The sequence below is a fragment of the Trichechus manatus genome, unplaced genomic scaffold (assembly GCF_000243295.1).
Source record: "Trichechus manatus latirostris isolate Lorelei unplaced genomic scaffold, TriManLat1.0 scaffold00094, whole genome shotgun sequence".
In the NCBI taxonomy this organism is placed as follows: domain Eukaryota; kingdom Metazoa; phylum Chordata; class Mammalia; order Sirenia; family Trichechidae; genus Trichechus; species Trichechus manatus.
Genome location: NW_004444030.1, coordinates 7,916,765 through 7,934,594, shown reverse-complemented (window position 1 = coordinate 7,934,594; position 17,830 = coordinate 7,916,765). Strand labels below are relative to the sequence as shown.

Below are 17,830 nucleotides of genomic sequence, written 5' to 3'. Positions count from 1 at the left end.
GAGAGTCCCTGACGGAGCAGGAGAAAGGTGGGGTGCAGGACTCAAATTCTAATAAAAAGACCAGACTTAATGGTCTGACTGAGACTGCAGGAACTCCAGAAAGCATGGCCCCTGGACTCTCTGTCAACCCAGAACTAAAACCATCCCGAGGCCAACTCTTCAGACAAAGATTAGACTGGACTATGGGACATAAAATGATAGTCGTGATGAGAGTGCTTCTTAGCTCAAGTAGATAGATGAGACTAAATGGGCAGCTCCTGTCTGGAGGTGAGATGAGAAGGCAGAGAGGGTCAGGAGCTGGTTGAATGGACGCGGAACATCCGGGGTAGACAGGAGGAGTGTGCCGTCACAGTATAGGGAGAGCAATTAGGGTCACATAGCAATGTATGTATAAATTTCTGTATGAGAGACTAACTTGAATTGTAAACTTTCAAAAGAAAAAATTTTTTTTTTTTAGAAACCAAGAGAAAAAACACTTTTCATCAACCTTTGCCAGTGGAAAAGGATCCCAGTTCCCCAATCAACCACTCATCCAGTACCAATAAGTCTTGGCAAGCCAGAAGATATTTCTGAGACATCAGGTACCTAGAATTATGAAAGAGACAGCAAATTTAAAATTTTTTATTGGTAGTAAGCATTGATCAGATTTTCTTGGTAAAAGACATTTCAAGTAAAATATTTTACTTGGTGATGAGATAGTTAATGACAAATTAGTATACCTTTATGCAGATTTGGAAACCCTGGTGGTGTAGTGGTTAAGTGCTATAGCTGCTTACCAAAAGGTCAGCAGTTCGAATCCATGAGGCGCCCCTTGGAAACTATGGGGCAGTTCTGCTCTGTTCTGTAGGGTCACTATGAGTCGGAATTGACTCAACGGCAACAGGTTTTGGTTTTATGCAAATTGAATACTTTTTTAAAAATTTTCTAACAATATGAGCTATTTTTAAGCATATAAAAATGCTAAGAAATGGACAAGTTGGAATTTTGTGTATGTAGCACCATTATTGCCTCTGAAAAAATACAGGGATGACATTTATATTTGGTCTTTATCAGGTTTACAGTTTAATACCTATTACCTGACAATAACATTTGTGAAACAAGGTAAAGTTGTCTTCATTTCACACCATCTGAATTACACATGCAGATGTTTACACAGTCATCGATGTTGCCTACAATCCTGATGTTCTCCAGGCAGCAGAAAAAGACCAGGTGAAAAAGGATCTGTTGATACGGATGGCTATGAAATGCATTGAGGAGCGACTCCAATCCACCCTCTCACAGTCCTACCATATTACAAAACTTACAATAAAAGGAAGCATTCAAAGGATGAAACAAAATCTGATGGGAATCCAGAATGACTCCACTGATTTAAGACAGAAAATGAGAAAGGGTATGTTGACGAATGTAAAAAGAAAATTAAACTTACTTAAGATTTTTGTATCCTGTGTACATTTTGCAAACTAGAAGTTTCGATTTTAAAAGATGAGAAACTTAAGATAGGAAAATATGAAGATTAGATACTGGAAATATTAGAATATCCTAAAAATTTTTCAAAATCCTGCAGACTTTTAAACCAAATTCTTTGGTTTAAGATTCTTTTGGCTTAAGATTCTCAAACTGTTATGGAGTACTGAGTTTCGGTTTATGATGATGAAAAAATCAGTGATTTTGGGTAGGGCTGCACAGCTGATTAATGTAGCTGCTGCCAATAAGTTGTACACCTGTAAAAAGTTGAATTAGCAAAAGTGTGTGATATATTTACAGTGACCAAAAAAAAGTAGCTGCTGAGGCTGCTTATGTACAACCGTATACCTCATGGGATTTCGTTTCTTGGTTTGGAGGTTTAGGGTAATGGTTTCATGGGACATGCCAGTTTATTGGCCTAATAATGTGTTTAGTGCTTCTGTTCTACCTCCTAGTTCAGCATGTAGTACCTGGGGTCTTAAAAGCTTGCAGGCAGCCATCCAAGGCACAACAATTGGTCTCTATTCTCCTGGAGCAAAAGAGAAAGAAGGAGAGTCAGGAATAGGATGAGAAAATGGAATGTGTGGCTAATTGCCTCCATGAAAATCTGCCTCCTTTGCCATGAGATCAGAACTGGATGGTGCCCAGCTACCATTACTGAACATTTTGATCAAAGATTTGATGGAAGAATCCTGATCAGAGGGGGAAAATGCAGAACAATTTCTAATTCTCATGGAATCCAGATTATCTGGAGTCATGGAGGCTGGATGAACCCCTGAAACTATTGCCTGAGATAATCTTTAAATCTTAAGGCAAAAATATACCCTGAAGTCTTCTTAAAACCAAACAATAGTTTAGCTTAACTAGTAAAGAATGTCTGCCTTGGGCATTGTGCTCATTTAAGATCTGGCCATATGGATCAGATTGACAACAGCAACTGGAAGGATTAGATAGGAAAGTTAGGGGGCAGTGAGTTTATGTTAAAAGGGGAAGAACAACTCAGAAAAGCAGGGTGAGAATGGTTGAACAACTCAAAGAATGTAATCAATGTCACTGAATTGTACATGTAGAAACTGTTAAATTGGTGTATGTTCCCTGTGTATATTCTCAACATCGATTAAAAAAAAAAAAACAAGATTCCCAAACTAACTTAGCTGCAGCTTTTTCTGTCATTTCAGCTAACATTACATATATTATAGCTCATAGCCTGATACTATTTTATGTCGATTGATTTTTGTGATTTATCTCCCCCTTTTTTTCTTTCCCTTCCTTATAAAGAACTCACCCTTGAACAGATAAGAAACAGTATTGTGAGCAGTCCAGATCACTTTCCTCAGCTTACATTGCCAAAGAATCAAGTTTCAGACAAAGCAGGATGTCTGATTGAGGAGATTTGCAGTACTGAGATCCAGGTGGAGATGAAGACCCCAACCTATGAATTAAAAATTGTGAAAGATGAGAATGAGAAGCCTCTGAAAATTGAATTGATAGTTGAATTACCGGGTATTGATTCAGTCTCTCTCTGTGACCTTAGTGTTTCTAAGGTAAGTTGAATACATACTATAAATTTCTGTCAACTTTCACTATATTATGCTCTAGTAACAAAAAACCAAACCCACTGCCATCTAGTCAGTTCTGACTCATGGTGACCTCATGTGTGACAGAGAACTGGTCCATAGGGTTTTCTTGGCTGTAATCTTTACAGTGGTAGATCATCAGGCCTTTCTTTTGTGGTGCCACTGGTGGGTTTGAACTGCTAACCTTTAGGTTAGTTGAGAACAAACCATTTGTGCCACCCAGGTACTTTTGTACATATATACCGCGTTTAAATTTTGATCACAGGTTTTTTTTCCCCCCAGTCAATGTCTGAATTCTTGAGAAAGGAGCCTGTAAAGAAGCAGAAACTATTTTCCCTAGTACCTTCTAGTAACAAACAACTCCAGAATCTCAGGGGCTTACAACAGTTTGCTCAGGTTACATGTCTACTACAGGTTTTTTTCTGTTCCATGAGTCTTATGTATTTCAAGATCCAGGTAAAGAAGCAATTCCCACTTGAGATATGCCATTCTCATGGCAGAGGGATAGTAGAAATGGCCAAACCGTGCAATGGATTCTAAAACTTCTGCTCAAACACAGCATATATCACTTTTACTCGCATTTCATTGGCCAAAGTAAGAAGTCACATAGCCAAGTCCTACATCAGTAAGGCTGGGAAGTATATTCCTCTCACAGCAAGTCATATGGCAGGGATGTTATTAATTCTCTTACAGAAGAGGAACCAACAGTTGGGAACAATACTATAATCTATCTCAGTCCACTCTGTTGGTCACAAATATTTGTGTCTTTTCCCAAGGAAAACACCTCCAATCCAGTATTAGACTCCAAAGTATAGGATTTTGCCATAGTGGTCTACACATTCTGCATCTCTTGAACCACAGACCTATGAATTACAAAGACAAGTAATCTACTCCCCAACCCCATCCACCATAAAATGTAGAATGGGGAGAGGACAACCATAATAAACAGTCTCAATTGAGTAATGGGAAAAAAATATGAGGCATACAGCTATTACTGGTGCACAGCAGTTCTGAAATCCTGGTAGGCAGACATTGCTACAGCCCCTGGAGGCAGGGGATATTCATGCTTTGGTTCCTGGACAAAGTTACTTGATTACTTAGCTACCCAGTTTCATTGTTCTCCATGATCTTCAGATTCATTTTGGAGGAGGTTTTTCCTTTTTCATTATCCACTTTGGTCACATCTGAATAGAACATTGGAGAATATGCTATCCTTAGGTACTGAGCAGCTTTCTCCGCCTGTTTCCTGCTCATACAATGTTGAGGTCCAAAGGCTGTCAATCAGATTCCTTTAGTCCAGGCTGGGATTATTTTATTGATTTGATTCAGTCATTGCTACACCCCAGAATTTTTTTTTAGACATGCCTGTTTTTCAAGACTTGCTTGTCTATTGTATCATTTTGGCCAAATGAAAGGATTTACTGAGGTCCACCTTAATCCATTCAGAGGTTTTAACAAAGGACATAAAGGCCTGTGATTTAGTCTCTGCCTCTAGGTTATTTTAATCAGCTTTTGTTGATCAAATAAGTTCTGAGTTTTATCTTTACCGGTTGAAAATACAAATTAGTTCAATTTTTAAGTCCTCAAGTCTTAGAATTTCTGGGCTCTGTGTTTTTTTATTTCCTTTCAATTCTAATTGAAAACAGGGTAATTCTAAGCTCATTTCGTTTTTTGTAGTACCTTGTTAAATGCAGCTAATAGAATAACTCATACTACCAACATTCTATTTTCCATTTATTTAAAGTCAGAAATTAATTAGGTGCATTATTTGCCTTCCAAATTATTGTGACAGTTTTACTAAGTGCTTTATCACTACATCAGTCACCACCTTTCCTGTCTCCAGTAAGTTTTCTTGCTGCTTGCCGGTCAGCCCCAAAGCCAATGCCACAAAATTTAGGACTTTTATTATGGTAACGCCCTATTTCTGGTGCCATATTAACTTTTGATGTACGGTGCAGCAATTAACAACCAACCTCAGAATGCTCACTGAAAGTCACAGAGCAATAAGTAGGATCCTCTTAGGAGAGAGGAATGAATTACTGGGAACAATAATCCAATCTAACACAAAATTTAACCAGGGAATACTTTTCCATTTTCATCTTTTAAAATCTCTCTTGGTTTATTCTTAGGATGATGTATTGATCGAGGTCTCTGAAAAGTACAGATTACATCTGAATCTTCCAGAATCTGTTGATACTGAAATGACTACAGCAAAATTTATCAAAGAAAAAGCTACATTAATCATCACAATGCCATTGGTGTAAAATAAGACTGTCGTGTATTTCAGGTTTTCAGTGCTAAGGTCATGTGCATTATAGTTCCTCCATTATAGGTGAAGAGGTAGTGGTTTATCTTAAAAGCTAATTTTATATTTCCTAAGAATTCTTTTTGAAATGAGATTTTTCTCTTCAGCTGTTGTTTTTATCTATTCTTTTTACTCTTTCTCAAGTAGACTTGGCATCAACTGAAACTCCTAAGTATGATATTGCCATAATGTACTTGTTTTGAAGATATTTGTAGTGGTCTGTATAACTTAAATATCATTTGAAAAATACAATTTGTTTTTAAGTAATATGAGAAGACTCTGGATTTACTGTTGAAAAGATTCTTTTTTGAAATCTCTAGTAAGTCTTTGCATCAGGAAAAAAAATCCCAGGCTATGCAAGAAGTTTTTTATTATCAAAATGGGGTGTAACATTGAAAGTTTTCTCACGCAATAAAAATACAGGCCAATGTATAATTATTCAGTGTTTCTATGAACCTGTATACTTCTATAAAACAGCTCTGCCAGGAGTCCAAGATACCCAGCTAGAGATTTTATCAGATACAGACTTGTCTGCAGATTGGACTACAAAGACCAATTAACAGCAATTGGCTGTTATTGCACGTAAGATGCAAAATATATCCATCTCTAATTTGAGAAAAAGGAGTTGATTTGGGGATCACCTCCTAAGAAAATGAGCACAAGTACAAAAGTGACATACTTTTCAACTCCCGTTTATCTCTTCTAAGTTGTCAAATGGATGTTCAGAACGAGGTACCAACCTTCCAACTCACATCCTAAGAAAACAACACACACATTAAACTTCAAGCATCTGTCAGTCATCTCTTCTAGATACAAAACAGCTCCCTTGTAATTACTAGTTTCTAATTCAACATAAGATTTTTTTAAAAGTCCTTATTAATTTTAAAACTATTTTAAACTTTAGAAACTAATATGTGTGTATCTTAGGCTGGGTTCTCCAGAGGAACAAAACTAGTGAAGCATATATATAGATTTATTTCAAGGTGATGGCTCACAAAGTTGTGGAGGCTTTCAAGTCCCAAATTCATGGGTCAGGTGTCAGGCTAGAGGTTTCTCACTCAAGTGGTTGCAGGGGCTGACAAACCCAAAACCCCAAAATCAGCAGGTCAGGCAGGCTGCTAGCTCACATCTCAAGAACTGGAAGAGGATGATGAGTCGGATGCAGGTTTACAAGAGGGCAAGCTTTGCCAGAACGTCCATATATACTGGATCTAGGCCACACCCCCAAAGAAACTCTCCTTTCAACTGATTGGCTGCTAACATCAGATCACAAAATGGATTACATAATATCTGCCAAACCACTGAGAATCATGGCCTAGCCAAGTTGACATATAACCTTAACCATCACAATGTGTAATAGATATAAAGTACATGACATTTAAAATCAAATATAATTTTCTTAAACCTGGCCTGGATTTGAATTCTATTAGGATAATTTACCTTCTGGAAATTTTGTAGCTCTGTATCATGTCCTAAAATGTTTAACAAAGTCATTAGAGTCTCCTTGTTGTTGTTAGTTGCCATCAAGTTGATTCCAACTCCTGGCAACCCTATGTGTGCAGAGTAGAACTGCTCCATAGGGTTTTCAAGGTTCTGACCTCTCAGAAGCAGATCACCAGGACTTTGTTCGGAGTAACCTCTGGGTGGGTTCAAACCACCAACCTTTCAGTAGTCGAGCTCTTAGACCATTTGAACCACCCAGGCTCTGGTATCCTTAAACCCACCCACCCCACCACACCCAAAAAAAATCACTGCCATCAATTCCAACTCATGGTGCCCCTATAGGACAGAGTAGAACTGCCCCTTAGGGTTTCCAAGGCTGTAAATCTTTATGGAAGCAGACTGCCACATCTTTTGCCCACGGAGCAGTTGGTGGGTTTGAACCGCTGACCTTTTGGTTAGCAGCCGAGTGCTTTAACCATTCTGCCTCCAGGGCTCCTTATGGTCTCCTCACTGCCTCCCCAACAAAAAAAAACTTGGAATGGTTTCACCCCATCTTTCCTGTAAAATCATGCCCAAATATATCTCCTAAAAACCTCCCTACCTATCCATGGAACTGATGGAACCTCTAGTCTTTCACTCTCAGCACTTACATGTTACTCGGGTTACTATCTCCCTGTTTGTATACTTATTAATAAAACACATATCAAGACCTAACATGCTTAATGTTAAAATTTTCATTTTTAGTTGCCGTTACATTCTAGTAACTTTCCAAAATATTTTCACTGACATTACTTCAGTGGATTTTATATTCATAAAAACATCTCTCACTTCCCCTCCCTGCAAAAGGCCAAACTTTGCCCAGGAATGGTCCTAATAATGAAATGTGGACTGATTTGAATTTTATAATTTTTTTCTCAACATTAGAAATCAATTCAGATAGACATAAATAGTATCCTTGATTTAGAGACTGGCTATTTCTACAGTTGGGTTTAAAGCAATTATCACCAGTGACTGTGATTTTCCTATGTATTCTAGGACTGATATATTACCAGGTGAGGGTTACTCCTTTGCAATCATTCCTGCCATCTCTACCATGTTGGTCAGTTCCTGCTGTAGACCATGCTTTGGGTCCCTAATGACACACTTATAAAACTTAGAACTGGAGTAAAACATCTAACAGAGCCAGACCACACTTTCATCTTGCTAATATATGTGCCATACTCCAACATGAGATGCTTCAGGTAACTCCTTGAGATTTAACAGTTAAGATTACATCTTCATAAACTCAGTCTTTTACCAACTCTATAAACTCAAAAATTATCTGTATTAAGTCTCTATTAAGAGCTTACAAGTACATAGCTGTCCCTGCATCTTAATCATTTAATGTGCAAAACAATTTCCAACAGATCAAAAATTACACCAGACATGTTGAAAACATATAGTTTCTAATTTGAACCCAAAACACTATTTCTAGCCTTTTCTCTTTCAGTCCTGGAAATAGAAATACCTGGGTTTAGATTACAGCTCAGATTTTTAACTCAGAACAATTTTTTATTAAAAGGTTATTGTTTTTATTTTTCTTTCAAGGGAACAATAGAGCCATAAGCATAAGCAAAGAATGAATTTTCATATCTTTGAACCAGATTTGGCTCATAAGGATGATGGTCCCTTGTGATAAGCTTGATCCTTCTATATAATCTTCAGTTCAAGCCAAAATTACTAATTACTGAAAAATCAGATTAATGTATTATTTTCATAATAATACAACAAGGTGAATATTTGTGGAATATATGGAGTGTCACTTGTGTACCATGTAATAATGAACATTTAGAAATAGATTCAACACTGAAAGAATAAATTTTAGGGTTAGCTTCATGTATTACATATACAAGGAAGCACTGGTCAGATTTATTTTAATATTTATGAACAATCCCAAACATTTATTAAAACTCATCAATTCAATAGAAAGTCGAATTGTGATGTTTCCAGTTAATTTTTATTATCTTGAATATTATCTCCTTCGTCCTCACAAAGGAAAGGTAAATCATAACAAAATGGGAAGAAGTAAGCTATTAAGATAACCAAAACCAAACCCACTGCCGTCAATTCCAACTCAGCAACCCTGTAGGGCAGAGTAGAACTGCCCCATAGGGTTTCCAAGGCTGTAATCTTTATGAAAGCAGACTGTCACATCTTTCTCCTGCAGAGCAGCTGGTGGGTTCCAACCACCAACCTTTCGGTTAGCAGATGAGCGCTTAACCATTGCGCCACCAGGGCTCCTTTAAGATAAAGTAGCAACCTAAATACTTTTTTCTCTCCAATGGGATTTAAGGCTTTCTTATTTTACACGAGACAACCATTGGGTGGAAAGACACAGAACACTTTATGTACATATTTAACATTTTCTACTTCATCGAAGTAGAACTGACCACTTTGGGGCATTATCTTTCAGCCCTATTTACTAATACATTTCTACCCTTCTTCTTTTCAGGTAGGACTTAGTGACAAATGATTTTGGCACATATCCAACTCTAGTAACCAGATTTTACATATGTACACTTATTCCATAGTTAGTTATTCAATATAGCTTCCCATATTTCCTTGAGTAAAGGATTGTGATAATTAGGCTCATTTGCAATAACCACCAGTTAGTAAGGATTCTACTTTCATAATTTCTTTCTGTTAAGTTCTATAAACATATTATTGTATTTGGAGGTAATTACAGATTCTGATCTCAGAATTATACATTTGTTTAAATAAATACCCACACAAATTTTCATTTATACCAAGTAGTTGTTTATATCTTTATAATTTCAGTTCAAAATGGGAAAACAACCATTTAAGGATTCATAGAAAAAATGAGCAAAGAACAGTTTGGTTGGGATGTCTAAGAAAATGTTGACTTTGGATATTTTACTTATTTTCCTTAAAGTTCTCTACCCCACCACCACCCCCAACCCCCCCATTCATGCTAAACCAAGATCATATAACTGAAAATTTTACATTGGGCTTAAATTCCAAAGTCAAGCTTCAATTCAAACACTTTCTCCAAGAGAACTAATTTTCCTGACCCCTTCTCTCCCTCTTAAGTCCAAGCACAACATTTTAGGAAATTAAATTTTATAAATTCAAGATTTTATCCAAGTTACTTTTATGTACTTGTCTCAACAGGGAACCACAATTCTGCCTTTACTACGTTTCTTAGTGGACATACTTATCACCAAAGAGCTAGGCCATATGTTCCTTCACTAGGAGCCCCTGGCTTAAAATCTGGTATTTAATTACTGAATGTGCACAGTATTTGAGTGTAATTGGCATTAGAAAAATTCAGTAATGCCCATTACAAATAACTTATCTGGACAGACTCAATAACAAAAATAACTGGTTAACTTTAAAATAAAAATAACCACCTGCTCAATAACATAAATATCTTGGTAAGAATGAACCAATGTGACCTAGGAGAGTCTAGAAATTTTGGGGTTAATTATAACAACATGGTGATAGGTTTCTCAAGGTACTTTCTAAACTCAGCAAGCCACTGAGCTCCAACTGCTCCATCCACAACTCGATGGTCACAACTGAGTGTAACAGACATCATGCTAGCCACATCAAATCTAGAAAAAGATAAAAACATAAACATTATTAGGTACTCTGAAAGCGATCACTAGAATTTAGCCAGTAACCAGCCCAAAGCTGACTCCTACTCTATAATCCAAACAGGTAACATTACTTTCCACCTACTCTTTACATCCCCTACTTCAATAGCTCAAATTAACAGCTTGAAGAAACAGACAAAACAGCCATCTGGAGCATGGATCAGCAACTGCAGCCCATGGGCTAAAGTGGACCTCCACCTGTTTTTATAAATAAAGGCTTACTGGAATTCAGCCATGTCCATTCATTTATGTATTATCTATACCTGCTTTCATGCTACAATGGCAAGTTAGGTATTTGCAACAGAGAAATTAGGCCCACAAAGCCTAAAATATTTACTGTCTGGCTCTTTAAGAAAAAGTGTGTTGACCTCTGATCTAGAGTAAATAAGGCTTCCATTCTCAAATAGGATTTACTGCATTTAGTAAAATGTGAAAAGCAGCTATCCTGAGGAACTTCAGTCTATACTTATGGCTGATTCTACCTGAAAATCCAATATACCATACCAAATGACTATCTGTAAAATTAAGACTCAAAAACAGGTATAACGTAATAAAAATAAGCTTACAACCCCCGTCCCATTTTGGCACTTACCCTTTCTCATTATCTGCTGGAACCAGTCTATCTTCTGAAGCACCAATTGCCAAAATACACGATTGAGGTGGGTTAATAATAGCAGAGAAATTCTTAATTCCAAACATTCCTAAATTGGAGATTGTGAAAGTACCCCCCTATAGGAAAAAAGATTAAAAAAAAAAAAAGATCAAATTAATTGCTTATCAACATAAATCAGAAAAAAATTACAAACGTTACTCAATTTTTCTTTATTTTCAGGACCTTGTGTCAGTGAGAATACATGGCAGAATCAAAAGGTAGAAAATCCAAAAAAACATTATGTGGACCTTAACAATAACATCATTCTTTATATATATATTTTTTTTTTCTATTGTACTTTAGATGAAGGTTTACAGAACAAATAGTTTCTCATTAAACAGTCAGTACACATACTGTTTTATGACATTGGTTAACAACCCCACAACATATCAACACTCTCCCTTCTCAACCTTAGAGAACCTGTTTTTTTTTGGTGAAAATATACATAGCCAAAGTTACACCATTTCAAAAGTTTCTACATGTACAATTCAGTGACATCGATTACATTTTTCCAGTTGTGCTGCTACTCTCACTATCCTTTTCCAAATTATTCCATCACCATTATCTTCAACTCACTGCCCCAGGCTTCCCATCAAACTTTTTGAGTTGCTGTTGTCAATTTGATCTCACATAGATAATTCTTCTTTTTTTTTTTTGTATCTTAGATGAAGGTTTGCAGAACAAATAGTTTCTCATTAAACAGTTAGTACACATATTGCCCTATGACAATGGTTAACAACCCTACAACGTATCAACACTGTCCCTTCTCAACCTTGCGTTCCCTATCACAAGCTTTCTTGTCCCCTCCTGCCTACTAGTCCTTGTCCCTGGACTGCTGTGCCTCATTAGTCCTGTTTTGTTTTATAAGGGTGTCCAATCCCCGGCTGAATGCTGAACTTCGGGAGTGACTTCACCACTGAGCTAAAAGGGTGTCCGGGGGCCATACTCTCGGGGTTTCTCCAGTCAGACCAGTAAATTTGGTCTTTTTTTTTGTGAGTTAGAATTTTGTTCTACATCCTTTTCCAGCTGTCCAGGACCCTCTATTGTGATCCCGGTCAGAGCAGTCAGTGGTGGTAGCCAGGCACCATCTAGCTGTACTGGAATAACATCATTCTTAACATTCAGAAGTTAAGTAAATGATACCTTACCTGGAACTCGTGTGGTTGTAGTTTACCCTCCCGAGCTTTGGTTGCTAAAGAAACAACATCACTAGCAATGCTTTCCAGTCCTTTTATATGTGCATTAAATACAATAGGTGTGATGAGTCCTGCAGGAGTACTGACGGCAACACTGATATCAACAACATGATTTCTATTTGAAAAGAAGGAAATTTAAATAATCAACAATATTAAAACCCCATGTGCCAGGTTAAGCAACAACATTGATATTTACTTCAAAAATTTTTTAAAGCCAGTTTGTGTTACTGTTCAGCCAGAAAGATGTCTTTCCTGCATTTACATTTGGCTATGTCCTTCTTGACGTGCACATTTTAAAAATGAATGAGAAAGGTATCAGTAGGTTGGTTTCACCAGTACCCTCCAAACTCACCCACATTTTGCATTGACTAAAACATGGAAAAAAGGTTCAGCATTCAGTGAGAATTAAGCAACCATGACTCCGTGGATTCTGAGAAGAGGCAGGGTTGGCTGGTGTTGAGTGTTTGCAAGCAGAGCTTGAGCAGATGAAAGGAAGAGTGGAGGGAAAAGAACGGCACTATGTGGAGAAACGGTGCTGAGGCCACAAGGTAGTGTTGTCTCAGGAGAAAATAAACCATTAAAGGGGAGTTCCTAACTTTTTCTGCACCATGAGTCCCTTCGCACTTGGTTCCTTTCTCAGAATAGCTTTTTAACACAGAAAATAAAATACTTAAATTACATAGAAAACAACTACATTGAAATTCAGTTATCAAATATTTAATAAAAATTTTGATAAAATAGATGTGCTTCTGTATTAACTCACTCAAATAACAAGATCACACAGGAGGTCTAATAATGGCTATAACTTGAAGTAGCAGTGAGCAAAACACTATTTTGAAATCTCTGCAATAACTACAATGTGCTAGGAAAATAATGATTTTATCGGTGACCAGCCACGAGTACTGTTAATACTTTGATTTGTTTTCTACATTTATAATAGAAAGAAATGCTAAATTTCAGTTAAGAGGTTAGTGGGGAAAAAATGTGATTTTTTTTTCCCCATTCAAGTTCACAGACTCTTGAATTGTATCCAGACTCTTTAGGGGTCTGTGGACTTGCAAAGGGGCCCTGCTAAAGTGTTTGACATTCAAGAAGTTAAGAACTTCAGACGAAGGCATAGCTCTGCCTCCAACGAAAGAACTCCAGCTCTTTCTTGGCACAAACTCCTAAAGACTGCAAGTATCAAACCCTACAATGTGCTCTAGCCACCTGGAAGTGGGCATCTGTCACTCGCAAAAGCAAGGACCTGATCTAGTAATACAATGTGTGATCTTCATCAGCTACCACAGTTGGGCTCTGGCTAAGGCATCACACAGCATATACTGCTTTCTTAGGAAGACTTATTGTCATGGATTGAATTGTGTCCCCCAAAAATATGTGTCAACTTGGCTAGGCCATGATTCCCGGTATTGTATGGCTGTCCTCCATTTAGTGATCTGATTATCCTCTATTTTATGTATTATAAATCCTAACCTCTATGCCTGTGGTTGTAATCCCATTTGGGAATGGGTTGTCTTTGTTATGCAAACGAGGCAGGATGAGTGTAAGTTATGTCTTGAGTCAATCTCTTTTGAGACATAAAAGAGACTATACAAATAAGCCAGAGAAGCAGAGATGGGAGAAAACTGATGCCATGCTACACAGAGATCACTAAGGTACCAGGAAACAAAAGCTGAAGAGACAAGGACCTTTCCCTAGAGCTGAGAGAAAGACTTCTCCTAGAGCCTGTGGTCTGAGTTTGGATTCTAGCCTCCTAAACTGAGAAAATAAATTTCTGTTTCTTAAAGCCATCCACTTGTGGTATTTCTGTTACAGCAGCACAAGATAACTAAGACACTTATCCTGTTACATTTGTTGTTTAATAACAATCCTTCTCCCGAGAGAGTAGATAGTGTTTCTGAATCTAGCAAACAGAACATGTTGAAAAAGTATTTGTTGGATAGCTATATGAACAAATAAATGAAAGGCATTTGGTGAGAGTAATTAATTCTTGGAACTTGCCCTGCAACCTCAATCCTTTCATCTAAGTTGTGTTTTTTTCAGATATTCTTAAAGGTAGATGGCTCTCATTTCATATCCACTAAAATGACTATAATGATAAGTTTTTAAAATCCAGACAGTAACAAGCGCTGGTGGGGATGTGGAGAAATTGGAACTCCCATCCACTACTAGTATGAAGGTAAAACAGTTTGGAAGTTTTTTTAAAAGTTAAATGTAAATTCACCATATGATCCAACAACTCCACTCCTAGGAATGTACCCAGGAGAAATGAAAACATATGCCCACACAAAGAATTGTATGCAAATATTTATAGCAGCATTATTCATAATAGCCAAAAGCTGGAAACAATATAAACGTCTATCAACTGGTGAATGTACAAACAAAATGTGGAATACTATTCAGCAATAAAAAGGAACAAACTGATCATGCTACAACATGGAAAAATATTTTAAGTGAAAGAAGCCAGATGCAAAAGACCGTGTATTTTATGATTCCATTTGTATAAAACATCCAGAAAAAACAAATCTACAGACACAGACAGCCAAGCACATTGCCTGAGGATTGAAGTAGAAACAGGGATTGACTACAAATGGACGTAAGGAATCTTTGTAGGGGATTAACTCATTTTAATGTTATAACATTAGATTTTGGTGAAGGCTGCACAACTCAGTAAATTTAATAAAAATCATGGAATGGTACACATAGAATGAGTGAATTTTATGATATGTAAATTATGGCACTAGAAAACTAAAAGAAAAAGAAAAGCCCATGTGTCAGGCACCAAAAACTAAACCCACCGCCGCTGAGTCAATTGCAACCCACAGAGACCCTATAGGACAGAGTGGAACTGCCCCATAGGGTTTCCAGGGAGTGGCTGGTGGATTTGAACTGCCAACCTTTTGGTTAGCAACCTTAATGCTTAACCACTGCGCCACAAGAAACCATCTCTGCCTTCAAGATACTTAAAATCTATTTAGGGAGATAAACTATGTATATATGGGTAAAAAAAGCAAAACAGTCAATAATAAATATTTGTTGCATTAATAAAAGTGCCAAATGAGTAACACATACAATATTCAGAGGAGGAAAAACTTACTTTTGCTTTAGATACTAAAACTTGAGTTAGGTTTTAAAGATGAGTACAATTTCAACTGACGGGAGATGGCAGTATAGTGTTGTTAAACACTTGGGTTTCATCTCCAGATGGCCAGGGTTGAAATCTTGGTACCTATTTACTAGCTATGTGACCTTGAGCAGGTTACTTAATTTTTCTGTGCCTCAGCTTCCTCATCTGTAAAATGGAGACAATAACGGTGCTTAGTTCAAAAAGTTCTCATGACTGCTGAATTATATGAGATACTGTTCCCTCCTTAATTAAAATAAAACTAGATACAAGGAAGAAAAAATTGTGAGGATTAAATGAGGTAATGAATGTAAACTGCTTAAGCACTCATTAAATTGTAGCTGCTATGGTGGTTATCATCATGATCATACATAGCAAGGGAAAGGAATGCATCTAAGAAAAGGAAAGGGAACGACCAAATGGCATCCTAGAAGGAAAGAACTGAAAGACATGTTCAGTAACAGTAATTAACTCAGATGGGCAAGAGAATAAGATTTTTCATACTCAATGGTGAAAAAGCTAAAAGTTTTCCCCCTAAGATCAGGAATAAGACAAGGAGATGCCAGCTTTCAACTCTGCTATTCAACATTGTACTGTAAGTCCTAGCCAGAGCAATTAGGCAAGAAAAATAAATAAAAGGTATCCATATCAGAAAAGAAGCAGTAAAACTATCTCAATTTGCATGTGGCATGATACTATATATACAAAAAACCCAAAGAATCCACAAGAAAGCTACTAGAGCTTTCTTAGCAAAGCTGTAGGGTACAAGAGATCAGTTGTGTTTCTATACACTAGCAAAAACAAAATGAAAAGGAATTTAAGAAAACCATTCCTTTTTAAATTAGCATCTAAAAGTATAAAATACCTAGGAATAAATTTTACCAAGGAGGTGAAAGACTTTCACACTGAAAACTATAAAACACTGCTGAAAGAAAATAAAGGAGAGCTAAATAATAAATTTATGGATTAGAAAACTTAATATTGTTAAGATATCAATTCTACCCAAAGTGATCTACAGATACAACACAATCCCTACTAAAATTCCAACAGCCTTTTTTGCAAAAATGGAAAGTCAATCCTCAAATTCATATGGAATTATAAGGGGCCCCAAATAGCCAAAATAACCTTGGAAGAGAAGGACAAAGTAGGAGGACTCACTTCCCAATTACAAAACAAATTACAAAGCTACAGTAATCAAAACTGTAGTATTGATATAAGGATAGATATTTAGACCAATGGAATAGAATTAAGAATCCAGAAATAAACCTATGAATCTGTCATCAACTGATTTTCAATAAGGGTGCCAAATCTATTCAATGGGGGAAAGAACAGTCTCTTCAACAAATGGTGCTGGGACAACTGGATCTCAACATGCGAAAGAATGAAGTTGGACCCATACCTCACACTATACACAAAAATGAATTAAAAATGATCAATGACCTAAATGTAAGAGCTAAAGTCATAAAACTTTTAGAAGAAAACATAGAGGTAAAGCTTCAAGACCTTTTAAGCAATGGATTCTTAGGTATAACACCAAAAATGTGAGCAACAACAGAAAAAATAAACTAGGCTTCACAAAAATTAAAAACTTTTGTGCATCAAGACACATTATCAATCAAGTAAAAAGACAACCAAAAGAATGGGAGAAGATATTTGGAAACTGTACATCAAATAAAGTTTTTTCTCTCCCAGATAAAGATTTAATCCAGGATATACAGTCATGTGTTGCTTAACGTCTACACTATGTTCTGTGATTTGCGTGGTGTTCTAACACTGTATTATTTGTTGGGGCAAATAACCTCCCTCTACAATTTACTGTACAATTATATGCCTGGCAATGCAATCATTTTGTATACAAGAGACGTGACATACACGTTACGGGCAGGAAGCTGTTGTGTTCCCTATGTTCAATTATGTTCGTTACATCTCCTACGTCCTGTTCTGCAATCAGGGTTTCCGAATTCTATAACCTTATGGAACCACAGACGTGTATGTGGGACCAAACGGACGTTATACAGTGCTTGACTGTATAAAGAACTCTTAAAACTCAACAACAAAAAGACTAACAACTAAAAAATGGGCAAAGGACTTGAATAGACATTTCTCCAAACATGATATACAAAATGCCAATAAGCACATGAAAAGATATTCAACATCGTTAGTCGTTAGGGAAATACAAATCAAATCCACAATGAGATACCACTTTATACCCACTAGGATAGCTACTGACAACAACAAAAAAACCCAGAAAATGTTCCGGCAAAACGGCGCTCTAGGCAGAAGCACCACGCCGTCCCTCCACAGCAAAGATCCGAAAAACTAAGCCAAACAGAGAATACAACAATCCTGAAACCCTAAAACATCAAATGAAGAGATAAAGAACTCAGCCAAGCAGGAAATGGAATGAGAAAAC

General features: G+C 36.9%; 2 protein-coding genes across 4 annotated transcripts in view; one reads left to right on the top strand and one right to left on the bottom strand.

Moving 5' to 3' along the window:
- Window positions 1-5,369, top strand: part of PIH1D2 (PIH1 domain containing 2) — a 10,068-nt gene extending 4,699 nt beyond the window's left edge. For both annotated transcript variants that reach the window (XM_023736980.1, XM_004382505.2), the window contains 4 exons: window positions 458-581; window positions 1,145-1,390; window positions 2,743-3,008; window positions 5,171-5,369. In XM_023736980.1, coding sequence (XP_023592748.1) covers window positions 458-581; window positions 1,145-1,390; window positions 2,743-3,008; window positions 5,171-5,305 — 771 coding nt within the window. In that variant the 3' untranslated portion in view covers window positions 5,306-5,369. The remainder of the gene's footprint in view (window positions 1-457; window positions 582-1,144; window positions 1,391-2,742; window positions 3,009-5,170) is intronic.
- The window catches only part of DLAT (dihydrolipoamide S-acetyltransferase), a 43,709-nt gene continuing 28,657 nt past the window's right edge, over window positions 2,779-17,830 (bottom strand). The window contains exons 12-16 of one of the 2 annotated variants that reach the window (XM_023736979.1): window positions 12,246-12,408; window positions 11,038-11,174; window positions 10,200-10,403; window positions 6,026-6,101; window positions 2,779-2,896 (exon numbers count right to left, since the gene is read on the bottom strand). In XM_023736979.1, coding sequence (XP_023592747.1) covers window positions 10,274-10,403; window positions 11,038-11,174; window positions 12,246-12,408 — 430 coding nt within the window. In that variant the 3' untranslated portion in view covers window positions 2,779-2,896; window positions 6,026-6,101; window positions 10,200-10,273. Of the gene's footprint in view, window positions 2,897-6,025; window positions 6,102-8,955; window positions 10,404-11,037; window positions 11,175-12,245; window positions 12,409-17,830 lie in introns of those variants that run through there. The other variant, XM_004382504.3, reaches the window with a different exon arrangement.